Genomic DNA, 19,693 nt, shown 5'->3' on the forward strand with positions numbered 1-19,693 from the left:
CCTTTCCTAGATATTAGTGTGTATCACTTTACATTTAAGGCATTGGTTTCTTTACTGAGTAGCTCTGGGGAAAGAGAAAATTACATGTGATATATTCCTCCAAGAATTTCTGTTGGATTGATTACACAAATCTGTACTTTTAAAAATATTTATTTAAAAGGCATGACAGTTATATTTTTAAAATATATTTTAGGGGTGCTCATGCTTTTGAATCAAATTATGAAGTTTTACACTTGTGCGTTTATGTATATATATGTGCATGTATGTGTGTATGTGTGTGTGAGAGAGAGAGGGAGAGGGGTAGAAAGAGAGAATATGAGAGAGAATGAAAGTGAGAGAAACCTGGGTGTGGAGTCTTCTGGGAGTAATGGAATGCTTGGGAGTGGGGCAAAGCACCTGCTGTCATAAAAAATTGTCATGACTGGCCATATTATAATAGGGAAGATAGAATACATGGCTCTATAGTTTAAAAATAAGCAAGTTCTGGGGCGCCTGGGTGGCGCAGTCGGTTAAGCGTCCGACTTCAGCCAGGTCACGATCTCGCGGTCCGTGAGTTCGAGCCCCACGTCAGGCTCTGGGCTGATGGCTCGGAGCCTGGAGCCTGTTTCCGATTCTGTGTCTCCCTCTCTCTCTGCCCCTCCCCCCCTTCATGCTCTGTCTCTCTCTGTCCCAAAAATAAATAAAAAACGTTGAAAAAAAAAATTAAAAAAGAAAAAATAAGCAAGTTCTGCTCTAACTCTCAAATAGTCAACCTAAGTAAACCATATATTTTGGCTACTAAGGACCTCAAAGGACCAATATAAGGTACCTAAAGGACAAAACTCACCTCAAATTTATGCATCAGCTAATTTTGCTCACAGTTTTTTCAAATGTTTATTTATTTTTGAGAGAGAGAGACAGAGTGCAAGCAGGGCAGGGGCAGAGAAGGAGACAGAAATTGAAGCAGGCTCCAGGCTCTGAGCTGTCAGCCTGGAGCCCCATCCAGAACCCCCACAACTCTGAGATAGTGACCTGAGCTGAAGTCGGACACTTAACCAACTGAGCCACCCAGGTGCCCCTCACAGACTAATATTTACAGGGATTTTAGTTATCTGCTTTGAATAGCCTATGTTTAAAAAGAGGCTTTCAAAGAAAAGTTAGATTGCTAACTTCTTTCTGTCTTGTTCACTTTCCCTGGTACAAATGAGACTTTCAGAGTCCCTCAGTAGATTGTGAATATAGAAATTACCAGGTACCAGGGAGCTAAAGAACAGTAGAAAGCAGCAAGATAGGAGATTTGTTATACAGTACAAATTGGGTGCATTGGTGAGAAATAATCAGGTAGAATCAAGGGATTACTTACGTATTAATTAAGCAATTAACATTATTTAAAAGTCTTTGATTAGCTCAATTGGTTGGTGTATTATATCAGAGAATCATAATACTTGTTCCTTTTTATCAGGTGAATTTGGTAATGATTAATAGATAAGTCCTTTTATAGAATGCTTTTTGTCACCCAATTTTCTTTTCTTTTCGTTGTTTTTAAACTATGGTTAAATTAGACTTCAGCCATTAGTTATGAAGATGTCATATCATATTTTTATTTTAAACTTCCAAAAGTACATCTTTACTTGATTTAATAATACTATTATTAAATACTATTTAATATCATATTAATACATATTAAATATGTTAAGTGACAGCTGTTTTTAGAACATACGTTCTATATATTTTAAAGCAGGAAAATTTCTGTTTTTAATGGTGATTTCTATTTTAGTAAATATGTTCTATCATTTTATAGTTCTGCAGCAGAATTAAAATTCTTTTTATTATTATTTTTTTAAGGGTCTGAAAAGCCCTCCGGAGAACCTTAGTGATCTTGGTGCCATTGAGAGTCTCCGGGTCCCTGGAAAGGTATTGATCTATATGTGTGAGCGTGACTTTTCACTTCCTTAAAAAATAATATTGCCTTTGGATGATAATTGATTCACAGAAGCCTTTCCTTCCCACAGGAAGATGGTAGTTATGATAAAACTAGGTAAATTTTTATAGTATAGTGGGCTTGGGGCTTGTTTTTGCTTTCATTACTCACTGGGATGCAGTATGATTCATTATAGTGAAACAGAAAAATGCAAAATTGATAAATTTAGAATTTATTATTGTATCAAATTCTTAGCCTGAAACCAGTTTTATATGTATATATGGAACTTATTGATTTATATGCTGTAATTTGGAGAAATAAAATGAAATAATTTACTTTTTATGCTGTAACATTTTGAGCCAAATATATTTTTGTTATGGAGCAGACATTTTTGAGTAAGTAGCTAAAGCATAGTTTATAATAAATTATAAATATCTTAGATTTTAATCTCCTGATTCATGTGAACTTATGTTTACATATTTTAATAGGTGTTACTTGAAAGCTAGTTGGCTTTCCCTCAGGAGAATTATTAACCATTGTTAAAAAAAACAAAAAACAAAAAACAACCGTGCTGTTCCTCACTCTGGGATATTGCCATTTGAAGCTGCCTTGGTGAATAGCGGCTCCATCACAGATCAAAGCATTGTCTTCTGAATGTCTGCTCTTGTGATTTTCAATTTGAGGATGGTATTTCAAAATACTATTTGTTTCCTGTGTCTGGCATCTTAATACATAGGGCTTGTTTCTCTTGGTCAGCAATCATAAGTCCTCTCATGACGCCTCAGTGTCAGCTGCTCAGGAGAGTGATTTCCCATCCCCGTGAGGAGCCTTATCCCCTAATGTGAATTTTGTATTTACAGCTTAGGCTTTATTTGGGAGCAGACCCAAACATATTCTCCAAATATGATAATATTCCAGCCAGCCCTTTTGCATGAAATGACTTTGACAAAAACCTTAAAGAGGCATTTTGAATAGTTTTATATAATGTTATAAAAGATTATTGCATGTGATGAAATTGGGAACTAAGCAATAACCATAAATCCTAATTGACAATTCTTTTTATTTCTTTGACTCTAGAAAAAAAGATTATCATGCATTATAAACATGCCTTAAATTGGATTGCGTTAGATGTTGTATTGCGTAAGAACTTTGTTGTTTTCATACCTTGTGTGAACTTTGTTGTCTTTTTTTTTTTAATGTTTATTTATTATTTTGAGAGAGAGAGACAGAGCACAAGCCAGGGAGGGGCAGAGAGAGAGGGAGACACAAAATCGGAAGCAGGCTTCAGGCTCTGAGCTGTCAGCACAGAGCGCAATGCTGGGCTTGAACCCACAAACTGTGAGATCACGACCTGAGCCCACGTCGGCCATTAAACCGACTAAGCTACCCAGGCACCCCTGTTGTCTTTTACACTGTGCACCTTGATGTTTTTCCAGTACTTGTAGGTAGTGAATTTATAATGATCTCATTACCCAGTCTCCTCACTGACCTCCCCACCCGCAGCCCCATCAGTGGCTTGTGGTGTGTAATTTGAGATGACTGCTTCTGGGTGGAGAGGCTAGTCTGGGATCATATGATCCCAGGGTATGTATATGATTCAGGTGATGATTAAGCTTGGGGCATTGGTCTGATTGACACTCACTAAGAAGCTAAGTTAAATTATAAAATAATTAATAGTAAAATTAGTATCATGGCATTGGGCTTAAATGTAGCCTTACTCAAGAAAGCTCATAAGTCCTTGTGCTTGTTCTGTTCTCTCTGTGCATTCTCTGGAAACATCACAAGTGCTGCAGGGTGAGCTGACTGCTGCCTTCTCCTCTGCGTATTTTTGAGACTTTAAGAGTTGCTGGATCAGGAGAATAGTGAAACTCCAGTCAGTACACCAAGTTTGAGATGGGTGAAGTTCCTACTCAGGACTGAAATTAAGAGTTAAGAAGACTTGTGTTCAGAAATGCCCTTATACAGTGTAGTTTGGTATAACTTTAATGCTGAGTATATGTTTCATAATTTAGATGTTATTTGAGCACCTGCATGGCTCAGTTGGTTAAGTGTCTGACTTCAGCTCAGGTCATGATCTCAAGGTTTGTGAGTTCAGGCCCCCCATGGGACTCTGTGCTGGAAGCTCAGAGCCTGGAGCTGCTTTGGATTCTGTATTTTCTTCTCTCTCTGTCCCTCCCCTGCTTGCACTCTGTTTCTGTCTCTGTCTCTCTCTCACAAAAACCCCCAAAACACTATTTAGATGTTACTCTATAGTTAGGTCATATATATAATATATATAATATATATAAAGTTTTTATTACATCCCCAGAATTTATTCATCTTCTGTCTAGAAGTGTGTACTTTTTGACCAACATCTCCCCATTTACCCCACCCCTCAGCCTCTGGTAACCATCATTCTGGTCTCTGTTTCTATGAGTTTGACTTTTTAAGATTCAGCATATAAGTGATATCATACAGTATTTGTCTGTCTCTATGTGACTTATTTTACTTAGCATAATGCCCCTCCTGGTCCACCCATGCTGTCACAAATGGCAGGATTTCCTTCTTTCTTATGGCTGAATAAAATTCCATTGTATATACGTACTACATCTTTATGTGTTCATCTTTTGACTGACAATTAAGTTGTTTCCATACCTTGGATATTGGAATGCTGCAGTGAACGTGGGAATGCATATATCTCCTTGAGATGGTATTTTCATGTCCTTTGGATATATATCCAGAAAAGGGATTGCTGAATTTTTAATTATTTTGAGGAACCTTCATACTGTTTTCCATAGTGGCTGTACCAATTTATATTCCCACCAACAGCGCACAGGGTTCCTCTTTCTCCACATCCTCACTAATTTAAGTCATTATCTTTTGTCTTTTTGATGATAGCCATTCTACCAGATGTGAAATGATACTGCATTGTGGTTTTGATTTGCATTTCCCTGATGATGAGTGATGGTGATATATATTTTTCATGATTTATTTTTTTAATAGAAGTATTATTTTTTTTAAGTTTATTTATTTATTTTGAGAGAGAGAGAGAGAGTGTATGTGCACATTGGGGAGGGCAGTGGGAGAGGGCAAGAGAGAGAGCATCCTAAGCAGGCTCTGCACTGTCAGCACAGAGTTCCACAAGGGGCTCAAATTCATGAAATGTCAGATGACAACCTGAGCTGAAATCAAGAGTTGGATGCTTATGTGACTGAACCACCCAGGTGTCCCTTACATGATTTATTTTCATACAGTTGTCTTAAAATTAGTGTCACGGCTAGTTCTTGATGATTGAACTTCTGTGGCTTCAAAAAACAACTTTTATATTGAGTTTTTTAAGTTGTTAAAAATATTTCAACAAAATGTAAAACATGAATTTAAAATTATTATTTTAAAATAACCTTTTCCTGTAATAAAAAGTTAGTATATACTGTGAACAAAAAATATGGTAAACAGAAAAAGATACCTAAAAAAATCACAAAAATCACCAACACAGTCAAGGTTAACTTTGCCTTCTGATCTTTTCCCCATGCATATTCAAAATTTTATTGAGCATCTATTTTGTGCTAGACATTCTCTAGGGACTGAATATAGCAGTAGACAAGAGAAAACTTCTCTGTTGCCAGAGAGCTTACCTAGGTTCAAGCAGAGGGAAGATAGGCAGTAAACAAGGTGATGGAAAGTATGACAAATACTATGAAGGAAATAGAGTGGTAATGTAGACTGTGAAGCTGGAGGCTCTTTCACATGGAGTAGTCAGTGTAGGTTCCTCCTTCCTTTTCTGTTTCAAAAATGGTTTCCTATAAATTATTCTGAAGCTTGGGTTTTAAACTTAGTGAAACGTATTGCAGAGAAAATGCTTGCAGTATATTACTAGGTTTAAAAAGCAAGCTACCCAGTTATTTGGCTTGGGTAGATATTTTTTGAACTTAATTTATACCTGTTACATTGCCTGTTATCAAAAAGACAAGAAATAACAAGTTGGCAAAGATACGGAGAAAAGGAAGCTCTTGTTTACCATTGGTGGGAATATACATTGGTACAACCACTATGGACAACAAAAAATTAAAAATAGAACTACTGTATGATCCAGCAATTCCACTTACAAGGAAAATGGAAACACTAAGTTGAAAAGATATATGCACCCTCATGTTTACAGCAGCGTTATTTACAACAGCCAAGACATGGAAACAACCTAAGTGTTCATAGATGGATGAATGGCTAAAGTAAATGTGTGTGTGTGTGTGTGTGTGTGTGTGTGTGTGTGTGTGTGTGTATGTGTATGTGTGTACACACATATACACACAAATACATAACAATGGAATATTATCAGCCACAGACACGAATGCAGTCTTGCCATTTTTAACACTATGGATGGACCTTGAATGAATTTTACTCAGTAAAAAAAGTCAGACAGAGAAGGACCATATGATCAAATACCATATGATTTCACTTATATGTGGAATCTAAAAAGAAAACAAAACAAAAAAAGCAACAAGTCATAGATATAGAGAACAGATTGGTGGCTACCAGAGGCAAGGGGTTTGGGGGTGGGCAAAATGGATGAAGGGGTCAAGAAGTATTAACTTCCAGTTACAAAATAAATAAGTCATTGGGACATAACATACAGCATGGTGACTATAGTTAATAATACTGTATTCCATATTCTAAAGTTGCTAAGAGAGTAGATTTTAAAGTTCTTACCCAAGGAAAAATTATTCTGTGTACTGGGTGATGGACTTACTATGATCATGTTGCAATATATACAAATATTGAATCATCAGTAAAAAAAACAGACAAAGAAACAAACAAAAAAACACCACCAAAAGAACCCATCTCACTGTCTTAATTTGGGTTCCCTTGATATTCTAATGCCAGAAGTAAAAAATCCAATTTATGCTTCTTAAGTAGTCTGTGTAAATACTTGTATAGAGAAACTTTTAAACATTTACTTCATCTAATGCTTTACCTCGTTCAAGTATATGTATGTAGAACATTTTTTAAAAAGGCCTCCTTGGTTTTTCTATATGGACCCATGTCTTCTTCCTTTTCTTATCTAAGTTGTAACAAGGAAGTGAGATTTCACTGGGGTTTTCAAGAAGGAAATGGTTTAGCTTGGGTTGTGTTATGTTAAAAGGTTCTGGTGTAAAGAATAAATAGAAGGGGAATGTTAGGATGAATCATAAGAAAGGCTGTTTGTTTAGGTTAAAAATAATCTAATACTGGCAAATTTCATATGGTGCAACTTATTACAGAAAGCAGATGGTTAAGGAAAACTGGAGAAGGGCATTAGGTGTGCTTGAGAGTCTAGAAAGGACTGTTTTGTTGTTGTTGTTGTTTTGAGAACTATATAAATTCTGAGTGGGAAGAAACCTTAGAAGTCATCAGGTATGGGGCGCCTGGGTGGCTCATTGGTTAAGCGTCTGACTCTTGGTTTCAGCTCAGGTCATGCATGATCTCAGGGGTTGTGAGTTTGAACCCTGCGTTGGGCTGTATACTGGCAGTGCGGAGTCTGCTTGGGATTCTCTCTCTCCTCTCCCTCCCCCTCTTCCCCCCCCCCCAAATAAATAAATAAACTTGGGGGGAAAAAAAGAAATCATCTAGTACAACTTCTGCCTTTTATGGACAGCATGACACTGTATTCCATTTTAAGAGATGTGAGTCAAATAATCCATATACTGGAAATTTGGAATTTTGGTGGAGAAAATACTGTAGGAAGAAAAAAAATAGGATTATTTGCAGCATTTTCTATAGAAAAGGAAACTTTGAGAAAGATTTCAAAAATCTTAGCTTAAATCATTCAGAGGTAAGATCAGTGGTGTCCAAGCTTTGCTGCATATTAGAATAACTAATAACCCACAGGCCCTACCCCATTCTAATTAAGTGACAGTATGTGGGGTGGAGCCAGGTGTCAGCAGTGTTAAGAAATCCCCATGTGATTCCAATGTGGAGCAGTGTTTGGGAATCTTTGGCCAAGTGGAGGACACGGTGACAAGAATGGAAAAAGGGGAACTACAGGAACTATTGTAGAAGAAAATTTTTGAAATTTTATTGACAGTTTTTGTGGGAAACAGTAAAGAGTTAGTGATGACCTAAAATTTCATTACTGGGAAATGGATTCTGTTATAATTCAAATTAATGGGACTTTCATGCTGAAGTAAAGATAGAAGAAACTGATCTATATAGTATTTACTGACTAAATTTGTTATTCATTTGGAGAAATTTATACTTTTTGAATTATGTGAAAGGTTTTCACTTATTTTAATTGGTTACAAGACTTATGAAGACTTGAGACCAAAATTTATTATAATATATAATAATAACAATAGCCACATGGTTACTAGTTACAGAACTTATTAGGGTTGCATTTGAGAGTATTTGTTGAATCCTGATTAAAAATATTAATATTCGGAACCTTATAAATCTGTATCTTGACTTTAAGTAAACATTTTCCATAGTTCTTCCATAATGCTTACATATAAAAAGAGTACTGGTAAGAAAAGAGTACTAATGTTAATATTGTTTTATGAATTTTTCTGAGCTTCTGCCTTCTGATATTATTCTTTAAAGATAATTTTTTTTTTTTTGTTTTTAAGACCCTGATTCTCCTAACTCATAAATACAAATAGGATTCAGCTAGGTTTACTATTACACATGGTTGGTTTAGCTATGCCTTTGACTTTTTTCATGTAAGACAAATATAGGCCAAGAGGACAAAAGATATCTCTGTTGCAGTCAAAACTTGAAAATACATTTGTCTAAATATAAGAAAGTATTTTTGTTTGTATGTTTGATGCATTCCACAAATATTTACTGTATACCTTCTCTTATATAACATTCTGGGAGTTTGTGCAGAATGTTTTCTCACGTGTAAAATACTTCTGTGAAGTAAGATAAATGAATTTGACTTGACTTCTTAGCATCCATGAAAAGACTTCTAAAATTTAGGAAATGGAGAAGGGCTAAATTTGAGAGACATTTTAAAATAATTTAGGACTGAGGATTTTATTGGATGTGGAAGGTGAAGATACTGGGAAAACTGCAGTTTTTAAGTTTTTTTTAAATGATTATTTACTTTTGAGAGAGAGCGTGAGGAGGGGTCTGGCAGAGAGAGGGAGACAGAAGATCCTAAGCAGGCTCTGCGTTGTCAGCACAAAGCCCATGCAGGGTTCGAACTCAGAAATCGAGAGATCATGACCTGAGCCGAAGTCCCACGCTTAAAGGACTGAGCCATCTATGCACCCCAAGACTGCAGTTTTTTCAGTGAGATTGAAGGTGTTGTGATGTCTTTTCTCAGAATAGATAGCATTTCTTCTTTTGGAAAAACGGTCTGATCATCAGGGAAATACAAATCAAAACCACACTCAGATATCACCTCACGCCAGTCAGAGTGGCCAAAATGAACAAATCAGGAGACTATAGATGCTGGAGAGGAGGTGGAGAAACGGGACCCCTCTTGCACTGTTGGTGGGAATGCAAACTGGTGCAGCCACTCTGGAAAACAGTGTGGAGATTCCTCAAAAAATTAAAAATAGACCTACCCTATGACCCAGCAATAGCACTGCTAGGAATTTACCCAAGGAATACAGGAGTACTGATGCATAGGGGCACTTGTACCCCAATGTTTATAGCAGCACTCTCAACAATAGCCAAATTATGGAAAGAGCCTAAATGTCCATCAACTGATGAATGGATAAAGAAATTGTGGTTTATATACACAATGGAGTACTATGTGGCAATGAGAAAGAATGAAATATGGCCCTTTGTAGCAACGTGGATGGAACTGGAGAGTGTTATGCTAAGTGAAATAAGCCATACAGAGAAAGACGGATACCATATGGTTTCACTCTTACGTGGATCCTGAGAAACATAACAGAAACCCATGGGGAGGGGAAGGAAAAAAAAAAAAAAAGAGGCTAGAGTGGAAGAGAGCCAAAGCATAAGAGACTCTTAAAAACTGAGAACAAACTGAGGGTTGATGGGGAGTGGGAGGGAGGGGAGGGTGGGTGATGGGTATTGAGGAGGGTATCTTTTGGGATGAGCACTGGGTGTTGTATGGAAACCAAGTTGACAATAAACTTCATATATTGAAAAAAAAAAGAAAAAGGGTCTGATGAAATGTTTTTAAAACTAAAAGAAAAACAGAATGCAGACTATACACTGGATTTTTCTCTCTTCAGTTTGTGATGTGTCTTTTCTTTAGTATTAGCTTCCAAATGGACAGGTATGTGGCAGGCAGCTTGATGTTGTTCGCTGAACTTTAGAAGTTTTTAAAGATAGCTTAAAAATAAATATATACATATATATGTATATTTGATGTCTTAAAGCTATTATCTTTAATATTTTCCTTTTAATAGAAATAAATTTATAAAAATGCCTGTTAAGAATATAACTGTTAAGTAAAAGAAGTAAATAAAAATACTTGGCAGAGTATCACGTATGAAATGTTTGCTTTCTAATTTTGTATTTTTAGCGTATGTTAATAATTATATTTCTGTGAATAACATCAGTACGTATTCTTGATCTTTTTCTTTAAAGACAAATGTGTCCATTTGGAATGCTGTTATTATGTAGAAAGTGATTAAAAATACATTATTTCAATCACTTAAATATGTTGTAAATCTGGATTAAAATAATGCCACTTTAATAACCTTCTAGAAAAATCTATAAATCATTTTCTCAAAATCTCCCTTCATTGTAACCTCACCAGTATTCCACTAGATGGCATTGAAAGCCTGGAAAAAAGAAAACAAAAACAAACACAAACAGGCTTTAAAAGCTATGTTTTATTTAAAACACACAAACACAAACTGATAATGATTTGGCTGCTTTGATGGATCATTATTGTTGTTCTAGTGGGATTTTAAGAAAATGTACCATTTCCCCACGTAAGCCAACATCTGGCATTTCATTACAGATTTATATGGTATATGTATGGTTTTAGGGTATCTGATCTTGAATCCTTTTCATCTGAAACAAAACTATTTTTGTTCAATGATTTATGATTTTTGTAACACTGATTGCATATTGAAAACTTGATGTTTTGTTCTTCCTTTTAGCTCTGTATAGATTTTGGTAGCTAAACATTTTTTGCTCTCATTTCGAGCTGTAAGGTGTTACTAAGTTTGATAAAACTGTAATTTCCATTTTTAGAATTTATTATAACAGAGTAGCTTTTTTATGTTGATTGACGAAGAAATGTGCAAATAGTTAAAAAGAAAACCACAGCATTTGTCTTGGTAAGATTTGTCTTGGTAAACCTCAATTCATGCTTTACAAGGATAAAATTTCTTTTTTTTCTGCCTCATTCCCTCTCAACACAATGCAGTCTGCTATTCAGATATGTAATGTGAACTGTAGTCTAATAAACCAGTCACGGAAATGGAAGTTGGCTTGCATTTCATTTTTTTATTCTGTACATTTTTTGTGGGGTTTTGAAACTTGACTTGTGGAATGAAGATTTTGCATTCATCTTTTTTTGTTTGAATAAAGATCTACTGTTGGAGATTATAAATTTCCAGGCTGTTCTGTGGGTTCAAAAATTAGATTAAATTGCTTTTCAAAATTAAAGAGAAAATTGAATTTAATAATGGTAAGGAGAACTGTGAAGTTGTCATAACCCACTTTTTACACTTACAAAAGTGAATAGAACTGAAAAATTTGAACTTGATTTTGTATTTTTAATTTGCATGGTATTTTGTATAATTTAGAAGTAGTGGTTAAATGCAAAATCTGTGGTCTTTTTTTTCTCCTAAACTTGAATATATTCCCTTAAGAGATGAACTCTTAAGTGGGAAATTGTTTTGTAAAGTTATAGCCTATTTCCTTAGAAACCATAAATATACTGGAAATGTTTTATAACACCTTACACTTGAGGGCTCCAATTGTTTCATAGACTTGAATCCCCAGTTCTCATAAAACCTTTTGTTGTTATGTTGAGAGGAAAAATGACTTGGCTGAAACAAAGATGTTCACTTAAATTTCTGTTATGATTGTTTTTCTTCATTTTTCATAGTTACATTTATGATGTGCATTTTATATGTGTGTTCCTATCACTTTATCTCAGAGATGGATCAAAATGGAAAAAAAATAGGCTAGGTAGAATTAGAGGCAATCCTACAGTGTATTGTGACTGCTGGAAAAGACAGCTTCTAAAATATTGACTAACTTCTTTGTTTTCTACCACTTTCCTAAAATAATCCTGCTTGGTTTATTACGTTAAGAATATATTGAATATTTATGCTTACTTTTTTGATATAGTGTCTGGCACAGTGATATGTGTTAAGGTATTTTATTTTTAGTAAAGGGAAAATATGGCTCTAGTGTATATAAAAATATATTATTGGGTTTAAAAAAAATCTCAACTGTTGCATTTTATTGCCTCTTGGTATATATGTAGATGCTCCCGCTGACATTTTTCTACCCTGTGAAGCCACTGTCTGATGTTTAACCTGTTGTATGCTTTCCTGCTACACTTTTTACTTGTGCTTTGCTTTGTATTTGCTGCCTTATTTCCCCACATTTCTCAAATTTGAAATTTTGCCTGTTCTATCTTCTCTAAATGGTACCTTTTTCATCAGATGTGAACTCACTGCCCTTTGATACCCCTGTGTTTTGTTTGTACTCCCTTAAGTAATGCCTGGCAGGGGCATTGTTTATTCATCTGACCTTTCCTGTTATTTTAGCTGCTATTTTTTTACTCAGCTTTGTTTCTTTATTACCTAGTATAGAGAATTTTTGTATAGTGGGAATTAAAATAAATGTTAAATTGAAATATGTGACTTGATGGAGAAAGGTATGATAACAGAGCTTTGAAAGTTAACAGATTATTTCTTAATGATAGTATGGAAGAGAGACTTGTTCTGTTCTTGCCATTGTATTTTTGCTTAGTTTTCTTTATTTGAAGTGTAGTGGATTATCATTAACAAGCAAGTTCTGGCACATTTTGATGGTTTGTCATTGACAAATTATTTTTGGATTTTCAAGTTTTTTGGAGCATTTGTACCACTCCAATGATAATATGTATTAGTTACTATGTGACGTAAGATTTATGATAAAATAAAATCCTTTAAAGAATTTTATTAGTAAAAGCAGTCTGTAAGACCGAAATATTTTATTCTCAAACTGAGTTTAAGTATCGAATATTATTGTCACTTTAAAAAAATCACTTATTTTTATATGGTATAAGAAGTTTCATTTAATATTCTATTCCCTTGATTTTGCATTTTAATTTTTTTTGTAGGAAATCTTCTGTTCATTTTGTTTATGTAAAGTTTTGCCTCGTACATATATGTTGACTTGCAAAATTGGTTCGAGGCGAAGAAGTATGTATTTTTGTACATCACCAATCCTAGGAAACCAGTTTATATAATGGCAAAATTATGGAGTATTTGTGTTGAGAATGTACAATCTAGCTGTTTCTGTTTATTTTTCTAATTTACATGCTTAAAGTATCCCTAAAATCATTTAACACTTATTATTATTTCTAGTTAGAAGAGACATTTTATTAAGACTTTATGGAAAGTTTTGACTGTCAAAACAACATATTGTCTTTTCCTTTCTTTTTGTTCTCCTTTTTTTTCATACAATTCACTGGATAAATTAATTTTAGTTAGATCAGTGATTGTTATCTACAATGTGCCTTGGCACTGTGGAGCATAATGATGGAGAATAAGGAGAAATCTCAGTTCTCCAAAGGTGTATAATCAAATTGAGCAGGCAGCACTAACAGTAGTGAAACATTTAGAGAATGATTAGGTAGAAGCAGAGTCTGGCAGCCTGCAGGTGCATTGGGATTAAAAGGAACGAGGTGATTGGGATGTAGGCACAATGGAGTTTGTCTGAATGAGTTCGGATGTATTGTTTTCACACAGGAGCCACTAAATTGTCTGAAAGGAGAGGGTATTTTATAGGGATATAGCATTGGGCATTTGTCTTGGGTTGAATTCTACTTTGTGTGCTAGGTTTCTTTTCCTGCCTTTCTCGGTTTTATGCCAATGTCCTTAGTCTAGGTTACTTAGAGTGTCATGTGTTATGTGTCTGTTCTTTGAAATTCTATGGGTTTGTCTGCTCTCTGTGATATAATTGCTTAGTTCTCCAAGAACGAATGGCATTTGACCTTTTATATACATATACAGATTGTACTCCTTTTACAGATTCATTACATTTTGTAGAATGTACACTTGTGAGATATTTATAACTGAAATTGTGTTTTCCCTTTGACATTCTTAATAACTTTGGATATTTGTTTCACTGTCATCGTATGTGTATGTTTGTCCTTTACAGATGAAAAAAAAATTAGGCACGGAGAGACTAAATTACCCAAAGCTAATACCAGAGTTGTAACTAAAACCTAAGTGTCTTTACCTTCAGATCAATTAATTAGGTAGTGTATAGAGAACTTCAACATGGAGTTAGATATCCTTGGCATTTATACATTTAAGATGAAAGTATTCATTCATTGCAATCTATTTGAATTTTTGCTTGACTTCGTACTTGATGTTTTCAATCTTAGCAGTTTTTATAATATTAAAAAAAAATTTTTTTTTGAATGGTACCAACTACATTTGTTTGCTAGTGGTGCTGTGAAATTCCCAGGGAGGAAATTCCTAGGGAGGATATTGCCATATCCTGACTTGGGTCTTTTTCCCTACCTCAGTTTGCAGCATCTGAAGCTGGTATTTCAAATGCCTATGGACTTTTAGGGAGGGAGATTTCCAGGAATATCTGATCTTGTTTTCTTTTTTTTTATTAATTTTTTTTTAATGTTTATTTATTCTTGAGACAGAGACAGAGCATGAATGGGGAGGGGCAGAGAGAGAGGGAGACACAGAATCTGAAACAGGCTCCAGGCTCTGAGCTGTCAGCACAGAGCCCAACGCAGGGCTCGAACCCACGAACTGTGAGATCATGACCTGAGCTGAAGTCGGATGCTCAACTGACTGAGCCACCCAGGCGCCCCTGATCTTGTTTTCTATTTCATGTTTCACTCATTTCAAATTTTTATTAAATGCTTGGAGGTTGCCCATGAGTAGGTTAGTTGGAAACCTTTCTATAAGTAGTATGGTTTTAACCCAGGTCTGTTCCTCAGCTTCATTGTCCAGGGTGTTATGTAGATTAGTGTGTTTGTTGTAGACCCTCCCCCCCCCCCCCCCCCCCCCCCCCCCCCCCCCGCCAATGCAGCTTCTTCTGTTAGGACACAGGGTTTCTTACTTTACTTATAGTATTTGATTGCATACTATGTCAGTGATGACTGTGTCTTTGACCTTTTTTGGTTAGTATATTTTATAAGTTGAGTTTTGGTACAGAAGAGGTATTTTCTTTTCCATGCACTCTTAATTATGCAGATTTGATGTTTGTGTGACTTTGCCTTCTCTTTTAAATTTATTGGAATTTTAAACAGTTAGTTTTTCTCTTGAGTTTCAGATTTATTGCTCTAATATTTTCTTTTAGCTTGAATCTAAGAGGAGATAATTTTATAATTAATCACTTTACATATTTAAAATATAAATTAAAGCCTAAAAGATATATAAGCTAGGTTTTTTTTATAAATGAAAACTATGCCCTATAATAAAATAATCTAGAGTTTCTCTGTTTGAAAAATAATGTTCTCTAATAGACATTATAATTTTTGCATATTTAATCAATGGTGATTTATTAAGAATTTTTGTTAAATGTTATTTTAGTGACTGTAAAATTATTTTAAATATTAGTTCCTTTTGTGTTCTTAAATATATTTGAGATTAATATGAATAAAAAAATCAAAGGATGAAATTGTTATATGTGTATAAAAATAATGTTGGTTAATTAGTGTGGCAGAGAGGGGGTATCTGAATTAATGAAACTTCCAGTTAACTGAAGGTTTATCCAATGATGCAGTAAAATTGAGAGGATAAGGATGCTGACATTAGGGGTAGGGATTTGTCTGTCAGGCTCTTTTTAGTTGTGTAAGTCCACAGAAGCCCTGTTCTATATCATTAAGAAGAAAGCATTTTATCAAATACAGAGCTTTAGGTTCATAATCAGATTATTAACTGTGGTATCAGCACCCTTTGAAGGAATCCTCATAGGATTACAGAGCTAAACTTGCAGTCTTTTCTGGAGCCAGTATGTCTTAGCCAAGCAGTGAGATTGCCAGCACGGGGAAGAATGTTTGCTCTGCTCAGGGTTCTAATGCTGATGTTGACCCCACAAGTCCTTGAGGCATTCCCTGGTTATCTGTGCTGAGACGGATTTTAGAATGTTAAATGATGAAAATATGTATATATGTACAACAGATTACATAGACACTTTGTTTTTTCCTTTTGTTGAACTTCTAAATTCTTTTACCTACCAGTTGACACACACAGAATTGAAAATAAAATCTGAATCTCTAACCCTCCCCTTTTTTTTTTCTCCGATAGATGAATAGTTTTTAGTGTTTTAGTAGTCCTAATTTTCCATGAACCTTCATGGTTTCTGTCAGTTTGTCTCCTTGCTCAGAATGGGTCCCCAGGAGATTTGTGATTGTTAAAATAGATGATTATTTATTTCCATGCAGGTAGAATTATAATAGCTACAAGTACTTTAATTGTGATTTTTTTCCTTAAAGGAGGAATTCCGAGAACTTCGAGAACAGCCTAGTGACCCTCAAGCTGAACAAGAACTAATTAATAGTATTGAACAAGTATATTTTTCTACGGACTCATTTGATATTGTTAAATATGAGCTGGAGGTAAAAAAAAATTCATTAAAACCTATCTAAACTCTGTCTTGTTCAGTGACTGAATTTATGGATGAGAGTTGAATACTTTTTAGGGGTGTTCTTTCTTTTTCTTTCTTTCTCTTTCTCTCTGTCTGTCTTAATACCAGGACTGGTCTCTGATGACCATATTATGATTAAATGAACTGTCCACATTGTTTTTACACTGAAGTTATTTTAGAAAAATGTAAAATTAAGTGCTGCTGTAGAATATTGGTCCAGGAAACGTTTCTATATTTTTGGTTTTTAACTTTTAGCCTATAATATGTTGATATGCTGCCTTTATCTTATTTTATATTGTCTAAATATATTTAGAAAAGCTCTAAGACTTTCAATCATGAATGTTTCTTTTTCTTTTAGCTTGCTTTTCTTTCTTTCTTTCTTTCTTTCTTTCTTTCTTTCTTTCTTTCTTTCTTTTCTTTCTTTCTTTCTTTCTTAGAGCAAGTTGGGGAGGGGCAGAGAGAGAGGGAGAGAAAGAATCCCAGGCAGTCTGCACACTGTCAGCGCAGAGCCCTATGCAGGGCTTGAATTCATGAACTATGAGATCATGACCGAGCCGAAGTCAGATGCTTAAGCAGCTAAGCCACCCAGGTGCCCCTCATGAATGTATCTTTACATAATTGTTTAGCCATGATAAAGACCTCTATGCCATAATGTTTATAATGTTGTCATTTTAAATTTACAGGAAGTTCAGAAAAGAATAGTCAATTTTGATTTTAGATGAAACCAAATACAGTATGCATATTTACTTTATACGCAGGATGTACATAGTCAGCCCCCACTCATTCTGAAGTTTCATCAGTCTATTGATTGAGACTTGGAGTCTAACTTGGAGTTTCTGGTATACACAGTGGCATGTATTTTTGCTAGTTTCCCATACTACCTTCTGAAAGCTGATGTGTAATCTAGAATGCACTCCAGCAACTATCACTCTCACACTGTAGCATGTAGTTACTATTCATAGTGTTTCAGAGGGGAAATATATTTTGAATTCTGTTGTAGGCAATAGGGATATACCTGTGGCTGGTAGAGAGGGTGGTTAGGATGAGGGACTTTCTCTTGTTCTCCTGTCCTATAGGGCTGTGTGAGGGATGGAACTTGAGCACCAGTGGGTTGGCTAACAAAGGTGTGTAGGGTTTTGTGTCTGAAGTCTAGTGGGGAGATTGGGGAGGCCAAGAGGAGTGGGTGGGAATGGGATGTGACACTGTTTATAAGTCAGAGGTATGTAGGTAAATGAAACAAAAGTAAGCTATTTTTTTACTCTTTATTTGTGGGTATCTTTTAGAAGCTCCCTCCTATTCTCAATTTGCAAGAATTAGAGGAGTACAGAGACAAATTGAAACAACAGCAAGCTGCAGTAAGTAAAAAACACCTTTCTTTTTGACATGACTAAATGAGACACAGCAGAGAGGTGTAATGTTTGCAGATTTTATGGTTTAACTTAATATATTAAACAAATATTATTTAACATGACTCAGACTCAGTGATACATTTATTTTAAAATTTATTCAGCTTCTCACATTACCTTAATATAGATTTGCTAGTTCTTTCTCTGGAATCTTAAATGTGATCAAAGAATTTTGAACTTTTTTTTAGATTGCTAAATATCTTTTCCCCACTTACGGTTTCTTATCTCAGAATAAAGGCCCCCACTTCTAGTTGAAAGAGGCCCATAGAGAATAGAGAGTTAAGATTCAGAAAGTCTGAATTGTAGTCACTGATTAATTGTGTAGCATTGGGTACGTTGCCTAGCCTTGCTAAATCTATTTCATGTTCTCTGTGAAGCAGTGCATTAGGCCTGCATTTTCTCTGATGCTGTAAAATTCTTTGATTCTGTGATTTTCCTTGCATTAGGCTGAGCTCTTTTAATAATACTCAGACTATACTGTCGAAGATTAATGTTAGTATGTGGTCTTGTTAATTTTTTTAATAGTAACGGAGCACTAGTAATAAATGTATCTGAATTTAAGATGTGATTTTTAATAATACATCTGACAAATAAAGGAAGATGTACTTCTCTTTCTTTTGTGTTATACTCAGTGGTCTCAGTGGGTGCTGGGATCTCCCTGGGGGTAGCAGCAGTGGTCTGTGAAAGGGACTTGACCAGTAGAGGGTTGTGTGGTAAAAGTGTGTTGTGATTTTGGAGAACTAGATTTCAGCGGATGGTGGCATCTCTTGCCTTCTGTTGGTTTCAGCATGTTTAAATATGTGCGTGTCTATCTTGTACTTGATGTGGTAGTATTCTTTGGGGAAAGAATCCCACCACAAGGGCTATACTGCATAATGACCTTTGGAATTTGGTAAACCTGGGCTTGAATCCCAGCCTTGTAACTTACTGTGGGGGCTGTGAGTGAGTTACTACTATATTTAAGATTACTCATCTGGAAAATGAGGAAGCATGTAATTCATTTTAATATATTGTCATGAGTAGTAACGGAGATAATATAGGGAATGCACTTAGTACGCTGCCTGGCACAGTGCAGACTAACAACTCTATCTATTTTAAACTATTTATTTATGTACATATTTTTTAATACATTTTGGTAATGTTTATTTTTGAGAGAGATAAAGACAGAGAGAGAGAGAGAGAGAGAGCAAGCAGGGGAGAGGCAGAGAGAGAGGGAGACAGACACAGAATACCAAGCAGGCTCCAGGCTCTGAGCTGTCAGCACAGAGTCTGACGTGGGTCTTGAACTCATGAACAGTGAGATCATGACCTGAGCCGAAGTCAGACGCTTTACCAACTGAGCCACCCAGGTGCCCCTATTTTAAACTTAAAAAAAAAAAAACAAAAAACAATTTGGTAAAATTAGGTGAGTTTCTGTCTGGGAACATCTATACATATTCATATGTATACAAATTCAAAGGAGTTAAAATCTAGAAGGATGAATGCAATAATTGAATGTATGTGTAATGCTTTGTTCTCAGTTGGCTTGGGAAGGGGAAGGGAAACTCAACTAATTGAGTTTCTTGAGCATCAAGGCTAAAAATGTCTTGGATGTGCCATGCTCCATGGTACCTGTAGTGTAGGCTAGTAGGTGCCCCTGAAATTGTGAAATGAGAGTCTCATATTC

At 35.3% G+C, this 19,693-nt stretch overlaps 1 protein-coding gene across 1 annotated transcript in view; it reads left to right on the plus strand.

Moving 5' to 3' along the window:
• VPS50 (VPS50 subunit of EARP/GARPII complex) overlaps positions 1–19,693 on the plus strand; it is a 135,884-nt gene that overhangs the window by 5,878 nt on the left and 110,313 nt on the right. Inside the window, exons 2-4 of the mRNA XM_042917804.1 lie at positions 1,825–1,893; positions 16,470–16,592; positions 17,905–17,976. Of these exons, the coding sequence (XP_042773738.1) occupies positions 1,825–1,893; positions 16,470–16,592; positions 17,905–17,976 (264 nt within the window). The remainder of the gene's footprint in view (positions 1–1,824; positions 1,894–16,469; positions 16,593–17,904; positions 17,977–19,693) is intronic.

This window comes from Panthera leo, chromosome A2 (assembly GCF_018350215.1).
Source record: "Panthera leo isolate Ple1 chromosome A2, P.leo_Ple1_pat1.1, whole genome shotgun sequence".
Taxonomy (NCBI): Eukaryota; Metazoa; Chordata; class Mammalia; order Carnivora; family Felidae; genus Panthera; species Panthera leo.